The 15,990-nt window shown below is 43.8% G+C and overlaps 1 protein-coding gene across 4 annotated transcripts in view; it reads right to left on the bottom strand.

The window, feature by feature from the left end:
- Nucleotides 1-338: 338 nt before the first annotated feature.
- cracd (capping protein inhibiting regulator of actin dynamics) overlaps nucleotides 339-15,990 on the bottom strand; it is a 28,745-nt gene continuing 13,093 nt past the window's right edge. For 2 of the 4 annotated variants that reach the window (XM_024419003.2, XM_042320415.1), the window contains 8 exons: nucleotides 7,873-8,044; nucleotides 5,609-5,741; nucleotides 5,256-5,411; nucleotides 4,832-5,092; nucleotides 2,354-4,697; nucleotides 1,996-2,189; nucleotides 1,694-1,853; nucleotides 339-1,496 (listed from right to left, as the gene is read on the bottom strand). In XM_024419003.2, the coding sequence (XP_024274771.1) occupies nucleotides 1,336-1,496; nucleotides 1,694-1,853; nucleotides 1,996-2,189; nucleotides 2,354-4,697; nucleotides 4,832-5,092; nucleotides 5,256-5,411; nucleotides 5,609-5,741; nucleotides 7,873-8,044 (3,581 nt within the window). In that variant the 3' untranslated portion in view covers nucleotides 339-1,335. Of the gene's footprint in view, nucleotides 1,497-1,693; nucleotides 1,854-1,995; nucleotides 2,190-2,353; nucleotides 4,698-4,831; nucleotides 5,093-5,255; nucleotides 5,412-5,608; nucleotides 5,762-7,872; nucleotides 8,045-14,810; nucleotides 14,878-15,990 lie in introns of those variants that run through there. The other 2 variants (XM_024419020.1, XM_024419011.2) reach the window with 2 other exon arrangements.

Here is a 15,990-nt window from a genome sequence, read left to right as displayed (position 1 = left end):
ACACATACAGGTCTTTACATTGAGTAGTGAGAGCAAGGTAGTGATGGGAGAAACAGCCATAGGATGTCTGTCATCAACAGACAGCCCAGCAGATGTTCTCATAGCAAGGCTGACTGGTTCACATGACATTGAGGAAAATGGAAGAGGATGTGATATAGCTGTAAGCTTATCCCATGATGGGATTCATAGAATGTGACTTTCCAAATGCTGGAGGAGTCAACATATTAGCGATGACATGACAGGAGAATGTGTGTTACAGCCGGTAGGTTGTCTCTTTCCACAGCAAAGCAAAATACAGGACACAATTAGAGTGGTAAGAACAGTGTGCAATTCACAACCACCTGACAACTGGTCTTTAATGGTTTGTTTCAGTACAGTCGACATTTGATTATGACAGATCGATCTAGTGTTATTTTACAAACTGCGGTGAGATTCAAAACAACTCTGTCATGGCAATGTATTTATCTTTTTTACAATATAGCATCTTTGACAGCTGTCACAGTCATCACGGACACAGTGAGAATAGTTCTATACTAAGTACTGCTTTTGAATACATGTTTGTTTGCTTTTTAAGAAAAAAAGAAGCTTATTCTGTACATTGCAGACAAGGCTCAGAGATGACAAATATATTGTTTCAACATGGTTAAAACCAGTGCTTGAAATAATTCCCACGAGATAAGGAAATGTTTTTATTTTAAGGGAGATAAACCAGGGGTGATCATCTGTCGTGTTGGGTTATTGGCTACTGGTAGCCCTTAAAACACTGTCCCCAAAGTACCCTTGAAATGAAGAATCTTTATCCTTTTTCAGACCTGTCAAGACACGTCTTTCCAATACATCAGCATTTTTATCTTGTATTATGTTTAGTGTATGATCTATTTACAGCTGTGGAGCTTTGATTGGCTACTGAAGGGAAGGAAGGGTTGGGATTGGCTAATGCAATGGCCAGCAGTGGCCATGATTGGCTGCTATAGGATCTTTTGACTTGTTGGAAGATATTATATAGTTGATAGTATACAGCCAGGTAATCTTGAAAAAATAATTGAGTTTGTGTTCATGTTTTCATGTAAGAGCATGCTTGAACTGAGTGTTCATGTTTGTAAACGTGTGACCATATTTATATTATGAATGTGAAATACTTTTGACATAATCAAACAAGTGCATGGTTATTGTGGCATGGGAGGAGAATGACTTGGTCTGGTGGCTGAGGTTAGAATGCAGGGTCAGGTGCACACCAGAGAGGAGAGGTCAGGGGATGGTTTGGGACAGGGGTCATAGTTCATGGGCAGTGTGTGTGTGTACTGTACTGATGCAGTGTAGAGGTTAGAGAGTAGGTTATTTGATGATCTGAGGGCAGTCACTCCAGGCTTTAGCCTTGCGCTTGGCCAGAGCCAGCCAGGCCGGCTCAGTGGACACCTGGGGAGAGTCAGTGGATGGGAAGCGCTTGGTCAACTCCTTCACTGCAGGGGGTGATGGAGTGGGGTCTGCAATCTCAACTGGAACACAAGACCCAGAGAGAAAGGGTTATAAATCACGCCGAGGACGCCATAAAAGTGTAGTCATCCATGCAATTTACATAACAGATTGGTTTGATTATGATGATCCAGATGTAATAGATGTGAGATATCCTAACTGTCCGATCCGATCTTGGGAAAGTGTGATGTCAAACACTTGTGAATATGCTAGCTCTTACCTGTGACAGAGCTGGGCAGGGTGTTGGCTTTCTTCAGGAGGTCCCGGCGCTCCAAGCGGCCCAGGAGGGTGTCTGGTCTCTTAGCTTCCTCCGGTGTCTGTGGTTTGGGAGGGTTGGTGTTTCTACTCCCCTTACCCTCCATAGGACTAAGCAACACATCCTATGAAACACAGTTACCTTTCAGCTGTGCTCTCCTACTGTTATTAGTACAGGTGACTACTGAGAACGTGCATGTCTTTCTCTACATAAGCACATGTGTGTGTATGTACGGCATTCGTGTATGTTAAAGTGCTGTAACATACGCTGTCTTTGTCCTTGGTTTGCTTCTCAGACAGTTTGGCCTCTCTGTGGCTGCGGCGTTCGTCTCGGCTCTGCTGCTGCTCCCTGAAGCCTTTCTGTTTCTGCAGCGCTAGCGTGATCCACAGAGGCCCTGACTCCTTGTCCTGGACCCGCGTACTGTCCAATGAGTGCCTACTCTGCAGTGATGGCTTTCCCTCTGTAAGGGGCGAGACGAGACAACTATCATATACTGGGACATTCACACAAAATGACTCAAGTAATTAAAATGCAGGAGTGACTTTCCTACTCGCTTAAAAAAAGAAATCCATCAAATCTCTGTCTTGGACTAGCAGCACAGGCGTTTCCCAAGGTGACACTGACCTCTTCTGATGAGCTCCGTCTTCCTGTCAGCCTTCTCCCTCCAGGGGATACTGATGGAGGGGAAGAAGGACCTCTTCTCCTTGGGCTCCCCCTCCCCCTGGCCCTGGCTCTGTCCCTGGCCGTTCCTGTGGAGCTGGGCCACAGCTGAGGTCTCCTCCCTCCTCCTCTCACCTCGCTCCTCATGGCCAGCTGAATCAGCCTCCACCCAGCTCCTCTGGACCACTGCGTCACTGTAATTCTCTCTGCTCACTTTGGGGAGTGGAGAGGGGGGAGGGGTTGCAGGTTTAGGGGATGTGCTGGGTCTCTGGTAAAGTGAGGGTTTGGACGGCAGCTTCTCCCCCTCGCTGTGCATGGAAGGGGTGGGAGACTTGCCTGCTTTGGCCCGGGGCTCTGGAAGAGATACAATCACATGTCCAGGCTTGACCCCAGGAATGCTCTCTCTGAGTGGAGATGCAGGGCTGGAGCTATTAGAGAACACTGAGGCGTCAGAATCGCGGTCAATGGGGGTCAGAGGTGAGGGGACCCCGTCAAAGCTGTCGCCGGCACTGTACCTCTTCTTCCTCTTGTCTGTCGACTGATCACTGTGGAAGCGGAGGGAGTAGTTGGTCCTCCTCAGCTTGATCCCAAACGGAGATGGCTGGCCCTTCTCCTCCCCCTCCTCCCGGCCATCAGAGTCCTCTGATTCTCCTCCCAGGCTCCCAGTATCTGTCTCAGAGCCCTTGGGTCTGGGTGAGGCCTGGGAAGAGCTGGGGACTATGAAAGACGGGAGGTCTTTGGCAAACATGCACTCCCCTGTTCCATCTGCAATCCGGACAGTCTTACCGCCCCGGCTCTGGGTCTTGCTGTCTGGGGCTGGTGAAGCTGCAGGGGGAACAGAGGCACTGGAGGAGGTGTCGGAGACAGCAGTTGCTGGCCTTCCTCCTTCCTTCTCTTCCTGACTCAACACCTCAGAGTTCCTGTTTGAGTCGGCAAACTTCTTCCTGGCCGGGGTGATGGAGAACTTGGCGCTGGCGGACATGGTCTTCCTGAGGTTGCTATGGAGGAACGGACTCTGGTCCTCACTGCTGGGTCGGCTCTGGCTCTGGTGGTCTGGGTATTCCTCATACTTTCCCTCCCCCGCCCCCTTGAATATCTTGGAGCGGATACTGGCCCACTCTGCAAGGACGGCTGCACTGGACTGGTCTGTGGACTCGCTGAGGGATTTGGTTTTCCCAGACTTGCGGTCTGGTGAAGTCTTGCTCTTGGTTGGTGGTGGGGTGCCCATGGCAGCTTTCTTTTCATCTGCCAGACCCAGGAGAGACTTACAAGCTGTTTCTTTGATATGGTCCAGGTTGACAGCAGTCCCACAGAGCTGGGCACCCGTCACCAGGATGGCTGTGTGTGGGACATACTGAGAGGACGGGAGGGTTGGGGAGTCAGCTCCTCCAGGGGACGAGGCCTTGACTCCCTCTTTGTGTTCAGTCACAGCGCCCCCCTGCTGGCTGGAGGCCGGCGTAACAGGCGTCAGGTTGACCTTCTGGAACAGAATCTGCTTCTCCCCAGAGGACACTTTGAAGGTGAACGGCCTTTGTCTCTCCTCCATCTCTCTCCAGCGCACCTCCTCTGCCCTCCTCTTCCTTTCAGGGTCAGAGCTGCTCGCAGCCACTTCTGCACACAGTCTCTTCTCCTCCTCCTCCTCTGCAAGCAGTTTTCTCTTTTCTTCCACCTGCTTTTTCTTCCTTTCCTCCTCTTCTTCTGCCTCTTTCAGTCTCTTTTCCTCCTCGACACAGAGACGCTCTGCCTCCAGTTTGTGCTGCTTCCTCTCCTCTTCCTCTTTCCTCATTCTTTCCTCTTCCTCTTTCCTCCTTTTCTCTTCCTCCAGTGTCCTCTGCTCCTCCTCTCGCTGCATAAGCTCCAATTCCTCCCTCATCCTTCTCTCTTCTTCTCTCTGTATCCTCTCTTCTTCCTCTCTGATTCTCATCACTTCCAGTTCTCTCTGTCTCCTTTCTTCTTCCTCCCTAATCCTCCGTTCCTCTTCTTCTTTCATCCTCCTCTCCATCTCTTCTCCCTGCCTTCTTTCCTCCTCCTCTTTACGTACAAGTTCCTCCTCCTGTTGTCGACATCTCTCCTCCTCTAACTCACGCAGCCTCCACTCCTCTGCTTTCTTCTTCCTATCCTCTTCTTCCTCTCTGTGCCTTTGTTCTGCCAGCTCTCTCTTCCTCCTGGACTCCTGTCTCTCGTCCTCCTGCAGTTTCTGCTTCTTAGTTTTCTCTGGGGGTGTCTCTTCCTCAGCGGTTCTGTATTGGACGTCGCCTGCATCTGTTTCCTCCTGCAGTATGCCAGGGATATCCACCTCTTGCAAATCCTGGAAAAAAGTATGTATTTTGATTTCTATTGTTGAGCTCCATCTCGCTCTATTCCATCTACATGACAATTCTATGCATGCACATTCATACCAAAGAAAGACCACCAACTGTAAGGGACCTGACCCCCTCTCACCTGTGTGAATCGGCGGTGCTTGCGGGAGATCCTCTGGTTTTTGGGTTTAACAGACAGTTTATGCTTGGCAGCGGTGTTGTCCAGTCTAGGGACAGACTGTGGGACTCCGTCCAGGTCGATGGACTCGATGGTACCGGTGGCTGGAAGAACTCGTTTGGACCTAGGAGATTTCACTGGAGTACTTGGAGTCCCGGCCTGGGCAGCTCCGTGGCTCTGGCTGGGCCCTTGGCTCTGGCTGGGCCCTTGGCTCTGGCTTGCCCCCTGGTTGTCATGGAAAGAATACATTGTCAATCTCTTCCTATATTTCCAATACTAATTCTTTAGGTTACTACTGTAGCATTATAAGCTAACAGTGAACCAAAGAGTATGCAATTAGTATGTATACCAATGGTGCCCAGTCTGCCATTAATAATCCTGCCTTTACCTTTGTCTCTGTGTCCACTGGCTCAGCTTCCACCTGGGCTAAGACCTTCAGGGGGCTCCTGGGCACCTCCTCTTCATCTGAGCTGCCCTCGTCTCCCTCACTCTTCCTCAGAGAGGGGGGCCTCTGGCCAAACTTGATATTCTGTGCTATCTGCCTCTGCACATTCAACACGTACACACACATTTTGGGTTTGGTGTTAGACATTGACGAGAGCAGTAACGCTAAAGTGTCTGTTAGAATGTAATTGATTGTTACCTGTGGCAACGGTTGACTTACGAGTCATCAACCAAGACTGTGAACATACATCTGACTGTGTGTGTGTGTGTGCGTGCATATGTGTGTTTAAGTCCCACCTGCAGGTTCCTGACTTTATCGGACACGTTTTCCTGGGACATGGTATGTTCTGGACTGGGCTCCTGTACTGCTTCCTCTGGGATAAACACACTGTCGTGGGAGAGGGCTCGGGAGCCAATGGGGTTCAGCTCCCTGCAAAGACAAAACGGACTCTACAGATATAGTATGTTATTACAGTCAGTCATTCATTTCTGACAGGGTGTAGTGTCCCTCACACACTCTAAACTCCATAAATTAAAAGATAAAAGTCAGTCAAGCAGTTTATAGACCACATTTCAACTGAACCGCACCACTTTCTCACCAGACCGTGAGATTTAATCGACTCTACTGACATGAAAATAGATAAACAGATCCATTGCAATCGAGAAGCCACATGGTAATACAGTGTCTTCAGAAAGTATACATACCCCTTGATCTATTCTACATTTTGTTGTGTTACAGACTGAATTCAAAATGAATGTAAAAAAAAAAAAATCAATACAATACAATACCCCATAATGACAATGGGAAAACATGTTTTTATACATTTTTGCAACTTTATTGAAAATGAAATACAGAAATATCTCATTTAGATGCATAAGTATTCACACCCCTGAACCAATACTTTGTAGAAGCTCCTTTGGCAGCGATTACAGCTGAGTCTTTCTGGGAAAGTCTAAGAGTTTTGCACACCTGGATTTTACAATATTTGCACATTATTATTATTTTTGAATTCTTCAAGCTCTGTCGAGTTGGTTGTTGATCATTGCTAAACAGCCATTTTCAAGTCTTGCCATAGATTTTTAAGCCGATTTAAGTCAAAACTGTAACTAATCCATTCAGTCAGGAACCTTCAATAGCATCTTAGTAAGCAACTCCAGTGTATATTTGACCTTGTGTTTTAGGTTATTGTCCTGCTGAAAGGTGAATTTGTCTCCCAGTGTCTGTTGGAAAACAGACTGAACTAGGTTTTCCTCTAGGATTTTGCCTGTGCTTAGTTCAATTCCATTTATTTTACTCTTAAAAAAACTCCCTAGTCCTTTCTGATGACAAGCAACCCATAACCTGATGCAGCCACCACCATGCTGGAAAATATGGAGAGTGATACTCAGTGATGTGTTGTGATGGATTCGCCCCAAACATAACGCTTTGTATTCAGAACATGAAATTAATTTCTTTGCCACATTTCTTGCAGTTTTACAACAGGAATTACAGGATGCATGTTTAGGGATATTTGTATTCTGTATAGGCTTCCTTCTTTTCACTCTGTCATTTAGGTTAGTATTGTGGAGTAACTACAATGTTGTTGAGCCATCCTCAATTTTCTCCTATCACAACCATTAAACCCGGTTTCCTTCCTCTCCGGCAACTGAGTTAGGAAGGATGCCTGTATCTTTGTAGTGACTGTGTGTATTGATACGCCATCCAAAGTGTGATTAATAACTTCAGCATGCTCAAAGGGATATTCAATGTCTTCTTTTTTAAATGTATTACCCATCTAACAATACGTGCCCCCTTCTTTGTGAGGCGCTGTAAAAACCTCCCTGGTCTTTGTGGTTGAATCTGTGTTTGAAATGCACTGCTCGACTGAGGAATACTACAGATAATTGTATGTGTTGGGTACAGAGATGAGGTAGTCATTCAAATATCATGAAAAACACTATTATTGCACACTATTATTGAGTCCATGCAACTTATTACGTGAGTTGTTAAGAACATTTTTACCCCTGAACTTATTTAGGCTTGCCATATAACAAAAGGGGTGAATACTCGACTCAAAACATTTTCAGTTTTTCATTTTAAATGAATGAATTAGTAAACATTTCTGAAAACATATTTCCACTTTGACATTATGGGTTATTGTGTGTAGGCCAGTGACACAAAATCTCAATTGAAATTCATTTTACAGGCTGTAAAACAACAAAATGTTGAAAAAGTCTAGGGGTGTAAATACTTTCTGAGGGCACTGTGTATATGTGGGATATAAGTTGGGTCTTCGTGGGAATAGTATCATAGGCTTTCTCTGTGGTCTGGGTAAGTGTGTCTTACTGAAAGGGATTAAAGACATAATGTGCTCAAGGCCATGCAGACTAAATTATTGATAAGACCTGTGTTTAGAGTTTGTTTCATTTTGAGGTGGAGGCCTGTACAAGCAATAGGGGGGGAACTGCAATGGCGGTACAACTGAACTCTTTATGACAACATTATGAGCAATGTATAAATGCAATCTTGACTGCTGGAGTATTTCACAGCATCAAACAGAATGCATAAATGTCCTGTTTACCTCAGATGCTGATTGGTCTCCTCATCATCTGAGACGACTCCGTTGCACACTTCCCCTGTGGAAAAGCTAGCCTTCAGCTCTACTGCATCAAAGCCCCTCTCCGCTGCCTCTCTCTTCTTCCTCCTCCCAAACAGGCGTCGGAACGGCTGGAATTTGCCCTGCCGTCGCCTCTCTGCAGGCAGAAAGAGAAATGATAACCAAAGCCACTAGCCACACACTATCAGCTTATCTCTCTTTATATCACACCCATGAACATGTTTGATTTACATATAAATGTGTGGGCCGGAGTGTGTGTGTGGATGTGTGCAATTTACACAAGGTGTGTGAACAGATACAAAAGAACTCCGCAGCAGATGAAGTGAAGAGAAAACCTTGGCTCGGTTGATAATACTTACCTTCAACAACAGTACGTTTATGTGAATGCCTATCTGAAAGCCTATGTACAGGAGTAGGACCACTCAGGGGGACATGGTTGAGAACCAACATTCTGATCACATAACAGGCTGAATCATTCTGTCCTGACTGGACCTTTGGGAGTCACGCAGTAAATCACTCACTCTGACTGACTGACTCTGTCCTTCCCATATGTATACTGTAATCCTTATGTCTGCATATAATATCACATGTTTCACTTGAATACTCAAACGCTCTTTGGATAAAGTAGAGACACAGGTGAGGAGCACTCCTTTCGTTATCGTTCATCCATGAGGTGATCTTTGATCAAGGGATGAAATATTATAAAACAGAAATACTATAAAACAAAATGGCTGTTGTAGCCTCAACGGTGCATGTTTTATTCTTGCAATGCATAAGCCGTGAACATAAAGTTTTTTTATCCACAGGTGTTCTAAAACCTTTGGCTGGTATTGTATATTTGTGTTCTTTTGTTGAGGAAGTATTTTTTAAATCAAATAAATGCATTATTATTGATTAAAATCACACAATTTAGCTCTATCCCTCAGTGTACACTCAACCCCGTTACGCCAACCAAACTCCGCCAATAAAAAGGGTCAGTCCACCCTTATGTGCCATCATTAACAGGAAGTGACATTATTCAACCATTTTTAACTGCATGGTACAGAAACAGATACGTAATCACATTCTTTTATATCTTTGTTTTATTGTTTTTTAAAGACAGGTGGGGATTGTTGAGCAGACCAACACAACCCCATTACATAAAATACAGATGGAAAACTAGTACTTATCAAAATGATACTTTAACCCATAAAAATATACAATACATTAATTTCGTTGCACACCATGTGGTCTCCTGTCCTTCACCACATGAGGAGCCATTTTGAGCCCCCAAAGGAGGCCATTTTGAGCCCCTCCAAAAATTAAACCCTGTCACACTCAACCCGTACACATGTTTCATAACTGTCACGCCCTGACCTTAAAGAGCCTTTTTATGTCTCTATTTGGTTTGGTCAGGGTGTAATTTGGGGTGGGCATTCTATGTTCTATTTTCCATGTTTTTGTATTTTTTTGTTTGGGCCGGGTATGGTTCTCAATCAGGGACAGCTGTCTATCGTTGTCTCTGATTGGGAACCATACTTAGGTAGCCCTTTTCCCTCCTTTCTGTGTGGAAAGTTTTATTTGTTTGTGGCACTATAGCACTTAAGCTTCACGGTCGTTTTGTATGGTTTATTGTTTTGTTGCCGTCATTTTAAATAAAGGAAAAATGTAAGCTCACCACGCTGCGCTTTGGTCTTCCTTCAACGACAGCAGTGACAGTAACAGGGGTTGTAAAACCTGTGACAGGGTTGAGTTATATACTTTATTTATGAATATTGCATCTAAACAAATACATTTTTCAATATATTATACATTATATATAGTTTATATTCACTTATGAAACATGCTGTAATGTGTTCCATGTGAACAAAAAATATATTTTAAGGCAGGTAGCCTAGAGGTAGGAGAGTTGGGCAAGGCTCTTAACTCCAGTTGTTCCTTTAAGTCGCTCTAGATCCTAAATTACTCAAGGATTATAGTGTATACATGCATATATTCTAAGAATCTTTGATTTAACGTTATCCACTGAAACATCTCGGGAATGGTGGCACCCACATCAACAGCAGAAAGACAAAGGCAGTGTCGAGCACCTCAAAATGCTGACCCAGAAAAAAAGGAACAATACTTTGAGAGAGAGCGTCAGAGATGGAAAAGAAATGTTGAGGCAGGGAGAAAGGAAAAGATCAGTGATTTAAAGTGAGAGAGACCAGCGTCAGAAGCGTAAACAGTGGAGAACAGCATACAAAAGAAGCAAGGAGGGGAAAGGAGCACTGAGGAACTTGACCACTCCTCCACAAAGTCCAGATCATGTTCCAGAGCAGTCCCCACAGACAGGATCTTCAAGGTCAGGGCAATGTGGCAATGGTACATGGAACTTTTTTTTTGAGTCAAGCCATGGAAAAGGGGCTCCTGATGGTGTGGGAGGAACGTTGAAGAGAACGGAGGACGGGTTGGTGGCTAAAGGCCGTGATATCAGTGATGCACAGGAGCTTTACAAAGCCCTCCGTGAGACAAACACGTCAGGTTGGTGGCTAAAGGCCGTGATATCAGTAATGCACAGGAGCTTTACAAAGCCCTCCGTGAGACAAACACGTCAGGTTGGTGGCTAAAGGCCGTGATATCAGTGATGCACAGGAGCTTTACAAAGCCCTCCGTGAGACAAACACGTCAGGTTGGTGGCTAAGGGCCGTGATATCAGTGATGCACAGGAGCTTGACAAAGCCCTCCGTGAGACAAACACGTCAGGTTGGTGGCTAAAGGCCGTGATATCAGTGATGCACAGGAGCTTTACAAAGCCCTCCGTGAGACAAAGACGTCAGGTTGGTGGCTAAAGGCCGTGATATCAGTGATGCACAGGAGCTTGACAAAGCCCTCCGTGAGACAAACACGTCAGGTTGGTGGCTAAAGGCCGTGATATCAGTGATGTACAGGAGCTTGACAAAGCCCTCCGTGAGACAAACACGTCAGGTTGGTGGCTAAAGGCCGTGATATCAGTGATGCACAGGAGCTTGACAAAGCCCTCCGTGAGACAAACACGTCAGGTTGGTGGCTAAAGGCCGTGATATCAGTGATGCACAGGAGCTTGACAAAGCCCTCCGTGAGACAAACACGTCAGGTTGGTGGCTAAAGGCCGTGATATCAGTGATGCACAGGAGCTTGACAAAGCCCTCCGTGAGACAAACACGTCAGGTTGGTGGCTAAGGGCCGTGATATCAGTGATGCACAGGAGCTTGACAAAGCCCTCCGTGAGACAAACACGTCAGGTTGGTGGCTAAAGGCCGTGATATCAGTGATGCACAGGAGCTTTACAAAGCCCTCCGTGAGACAAACACCTCAGGGAAGCTGTTCTTTGTGAAGTGTGCCGATGTCGAACGTGCGATGGAGATGATGTCAAGCCCGATAAAAGCGGTGCCCTCCACCATGAGAATACACCAGGTCATCACCCGTGCTCCTGGTGAACTGATGTCTCGTGATGTCAGCTGCCTTTGTTCAACAAAGAAGGACCGAAACTGTACATGCTTTAACACACACTACTTCAGTTTCAGGCAGAAGGTACTGGCTGCTCCAGAACAGCCAGCCAATGAGGATCATCCACAACCTGTGGACGAAATCCAGTGGGGAAATCCAGGTCTTCTTAGGCAGTGGTGTATAGTGGAATACGATGATGACCTTTATCCAGGCTTCATCCTCTGCATGGATGAAATGAGTGTGCAAGTGAAATGTATGCACCGTGTACGACCAAAAACATTTTTCTGGCCTTTTGGAGACGACATCCACTGGTATGAGTTTGATGAAGTCCTTGAGATGATACCACCCCCACAGCGTGTGACATCCCGCCACGTAGAGGTTGAGAGAGACGTGTGGGCCAGACTCTCAGGAAGAAAACCATGAATGAGTGACTATGGTGCTCCTGAGAAGAAGGATAGTCATGCTGACACTAGTGCTGTAGTTACAGCTGTTCTAACATTCTAAATGCCCTTGGAAAATGTTCCTACAGTTTGATGACACGTTGAACTTTTCTGATGAAACGTGTTGAATGTTATTAATTACTCTAATGATGGATGTTTTTTTAATCGTTTTTAGATATTTACTGCAGTTTGGTTAATAAAAACCAGATTGTTCTAAATATATCTAAATGTCCTTATTACATGGTTGCATCCAATGAAGTGCAATGTTTCCGGGTAAATCTTGAAGGGATTTTGATAGTAAACTAAACTAGTTTATATAGAAACCGATGTGTCTCTTCAACCCTGTTACAGTATTCAACCATCACCCTAGTCTCAACCCTGTCACATGACAATATTTGTTAAAAGAAATGTCAAAGATGAATAAATATGAATTGAATGTTTTCTGAGCTCAGTCTGAAATGTTAAGGACAATCCCAAGATGATTATATTTATGTTAAAATTCTGAATTGAAAGCATTTTTTTTATTTAAATGATGAGCCCGTTGACACGTGTCTATTTCAGGGTTTACTATAGGAACATTGCGATTTTGCATACATTTGAACGTGTTTTTGCTTCGTCATTATGGGGTATTGTGTGTAGATTGATGAGGATCATCAATGATCGGCTATGAAAAGCCAACTGACATTTACTCCTGAGGTGCTGACTTGTTGCACCCTCGACAACCAACGTGATTATTATTATTTGACCCTGCTGGTCATTTATGAACATTTGAACATCTTGGCCATGTTCTGTTATAATCTCCACCCGGCACAGCCAGAAGAGGACAGGCCACCCCTCATAGCCTGGTTCCTCTCTAGGTTTCTTCCTAGGTTTTGGCCTTTCTAGGGAGTATTTCCTAGCCACCATGATTCTACACCTGCATTGCTTACTGTTTGGGGTTTTAGGCTGGGTTTCTGTACAGCACTTTGATATATCAGCTGATGTAAGAAGGGCTATATAAATAAATCTGATTAGATTTGATTTAAAATATATATATATTGTAGAATAATATTGTAACGTATCAAAATGTGGAAAAAGGAAAGGGGTCTGAATACTTTCTGAATGCACTGTATTCCAGCTATTTATATATCAATTCCAGTTGTACTTTATCAAAAGCCTTTAAGTCAGCTATGAATACCAGGCCTGGTTTCCCTGATTTTTCATAATGTTCTATTTTTCCCAGTACTTGTTTTATATGACCTCCAATGTATTGTCCATGTAAAAATCTGTCTGATTAGGATGAATAATATCCAACATTTTTTTAACACCTTTTTAATTCTATACGCCATGGAATTTGTCTGAATTTTTGCATCACAACACTGAATTGTAATGGGCCTACATTTTTTTTTAATGGACTGGATCTTTATATTTACCACTTGGGTCCTGTTTCAGAAGTTATGAAAATCAGACCTGGTTGAGTATCTGATAATCTACCATTTTTATAGGAGTGGTTAAAATGGTCCTCTGAGTACATCAAAAAAGGTTTGGTATATCTCAACTGATATGCCATCTATCCCTGGATTTTTCCCAGACTTAAATGCTTTAATTGCATCAATAAGTTCCTCCTCTGTAGTTTGGCCTTCACATGAGTCTTTCTGCACAATTGTTAATGTTACATTATTAACAGAAAAAAAATCCATACAATTAACTTCAGTTAGTGAAGATGGAGGAGACTGAAATGAAAACATATGCTTAAAATAATTAGCTTCCTCTTTAAAAACATAGTTTGATGAATCATGGGTGACTCCATCATTCGTAACAAGTTTCAGTCAATTCTTTTTGGTTGCATTTCTATGTTGAAGATTCATTTTTTTCTTCTCCCATATTCCATCCAGTTCACTTAATTTTTTTAATAATATGTTATATTTGATCTTTCTTGAATAAGTTCCTCTATTCCTTTTTGTTTTTTCTATAACGTATTCTGTGCCCCTATTGCTCTCTCTCTGTACTGTTAGTCCTTTTTACTTTGTTAATATGAACTATTTTGACCTAAATTGCTTTTGTTTTAAAGATGAGTATTGAATTGCATGGCCTCTGAAGGCACATTTAAAAGTGTCCCTTACAATAAGGGGATTTGCTGTACCTATGTTATGTCGGAAAAAGTCAGTTACAAATGATTCTGTTCTAGTTAAAAACAAGTTATCATCCAATAGGCTTTGATTAAAGTTCCAATATCCTTTCCCACATGGAAATTCTGTAAGAGTAAAAGGTATATGCCAATTCTTTGATGATCCATTATGCCAAGATAGTGCAGGTCCAAGATAGTGCAGGTCCACTTAGGCCAGGCCATGAGTCCCAGGAGCCGGGCCATGGAGGTGGAAACACAAAAGTCTGAGGCTTTTTGGTAAAACACTAGGGTAAATCCTCAGTGGAAATGCAACATTATTAAAGTGTAGGGAGCTCCTAATGTGATCATTGGTGCTCAGCATGCCCACAGAGCATTTTAGATCTGCCAAGTGGTAGAATGCTAGCACACCAGATCAGCTAGGCCACAAACAAAACAAACTAATATGATATCTACAGAATCCCTGACTATAATATTGAATGATGAAGCTCTACTACAGCGAAGACAGGAAATGACATTGACAGCTATGCTCAAGAGAATTTCCTGTTTATCAGATTATAAAATGCGGTTCCCTGAGTGCCGAAGCTTATCTCTGGAAATGTCAATGTCAGTGTGTAAAGGACACATTACAGTGTACATCTAATTTCTTCTCTCTACAAAATTCATTAGAGATTCGCACCCTGAGACCTAACCTCATAATGCACTTATGGACAAGAAAGTCTCATGGACAAGGAAGCTTGTTGTTCATTTATCTACAAGGCAGTTGCTTACTGCTACTATAACAACATAATGATTACAATATAATTTTTGCTGGTATTGGCCATGTGAATTATAGACCAGTATCCAGGCTTGAAATATTGATTCAGTAAATTACCTTTGTCCAAAACATAAATCATAGTGTACCTACCTACCACACAACCACGGACGATGCAAACCCCTCCACTGGCTCACACTGATAGGGCATGATTTCAGTTGGTCATGATTGAGTCATGGCAACAGAGCAGTTTTAAATGCCACAGTGTTGAATTGAAGATAAGACGAGGACCTTTGATTCCAATCTTTATCGCCTTGTTAGCTTTCCTTGCCCGTCAGATATCAACTTTAAGCCATATAATCGAAACATTCCCACATCAGGGGTGGTTAGGGGGTGTGTTTTCCTGGATCAGTGCATGTGTTCCCATGTGTGTCTGCATGAGCAAAAGCTGAGGAACATACGCACATCCAGGTACTTGTGTGGCCAACTAACCCTTTGTATGTGCTGGAGTTATGGTTGAATTCATAAAAATAACAAGGAAAACGCTGCTGTTCATGCTCCCAGGTGATTTTATTGTTACAAGGTTTCGACCCTTAGGTCTTTATGAGCGGCCATGTGTCTGTACGAGCAGCTATGTGTGTATCTATGTCCGTGTGTGTGGAACTATACTAGAATAGTACACTTTTTTTGTTGTCGACATACTGTGTACATGTTGTTAGTCCCCACAAGATGAAATGCTATTTCTAGGGGGTTTAGGGTTAAGGTTACAATTAGTGTTAGAATTAGGTTTAGGGTTAGGAGCTAAGCTTAGTTTTTTGGGTTAGAGTTTGGAGCTAGGGTTAGGTTTAGGGTTAAGGTTTTCGGGTTAAGGTTAGGGGTTAAAATCCTCCCTGGATTTTGTGCTAAAAGCTCTACAACAAAGCTTTCTTAGTGTCCAACAAGCTTTCTCTGCCCTTGTTCTGAACACCTCCAAAACAAAGGTCATATGGCTTGGTAAGAAGAATGCCCCTCTCCCCACAGGTGTGATTACTACCTCTAGAGCTTGAAGTAGTCACCTCATAGAAGTACTTGGGAGTATGGCTAGACGGTACACTGTCCTTCTCTCAGCACATATCAAAGCTGCAGGCTAAAGTTAAATCTAGACTTGGTTTCCTCTATCATAATCGCTCCTTTTTCACCCCAGCTGCCAAACTAACCCTGATTCAGATGACCATCCTACCCATGCTAGATTACGGAGACGTCATTTATAAATCGGCAGGTAAGGGTGCTCTCGAGTGGCTAGATGTTCTTTACCATTCGGCCATCAGATTTGCCACCAATGGTCCTCATAGGACACT

This window comes from Oncorhynchus tshawytscha, linkage group LG01, assembly GCF_018296145.1.
Source record: "Oncorhynchus tshawytscha isolate Ot180627B linkage group LG01, Otsh_v2.0, whole genome shotgun sequence".
In the NCBI taxonomy this organism is placed as follows: domain Eukaryota; kingdom Metazoa; phylum Chordata; class Actinopteri; order Salmoniformes; family Salmonidae; genus Oncorhynchus; species Oncorhynchus tshawytscha.
The sequence above is the reverse complement of the archived record's forward strand: the minus strand, read 5'-3'. Positions and strand labels throughout refer to the sequence as shown.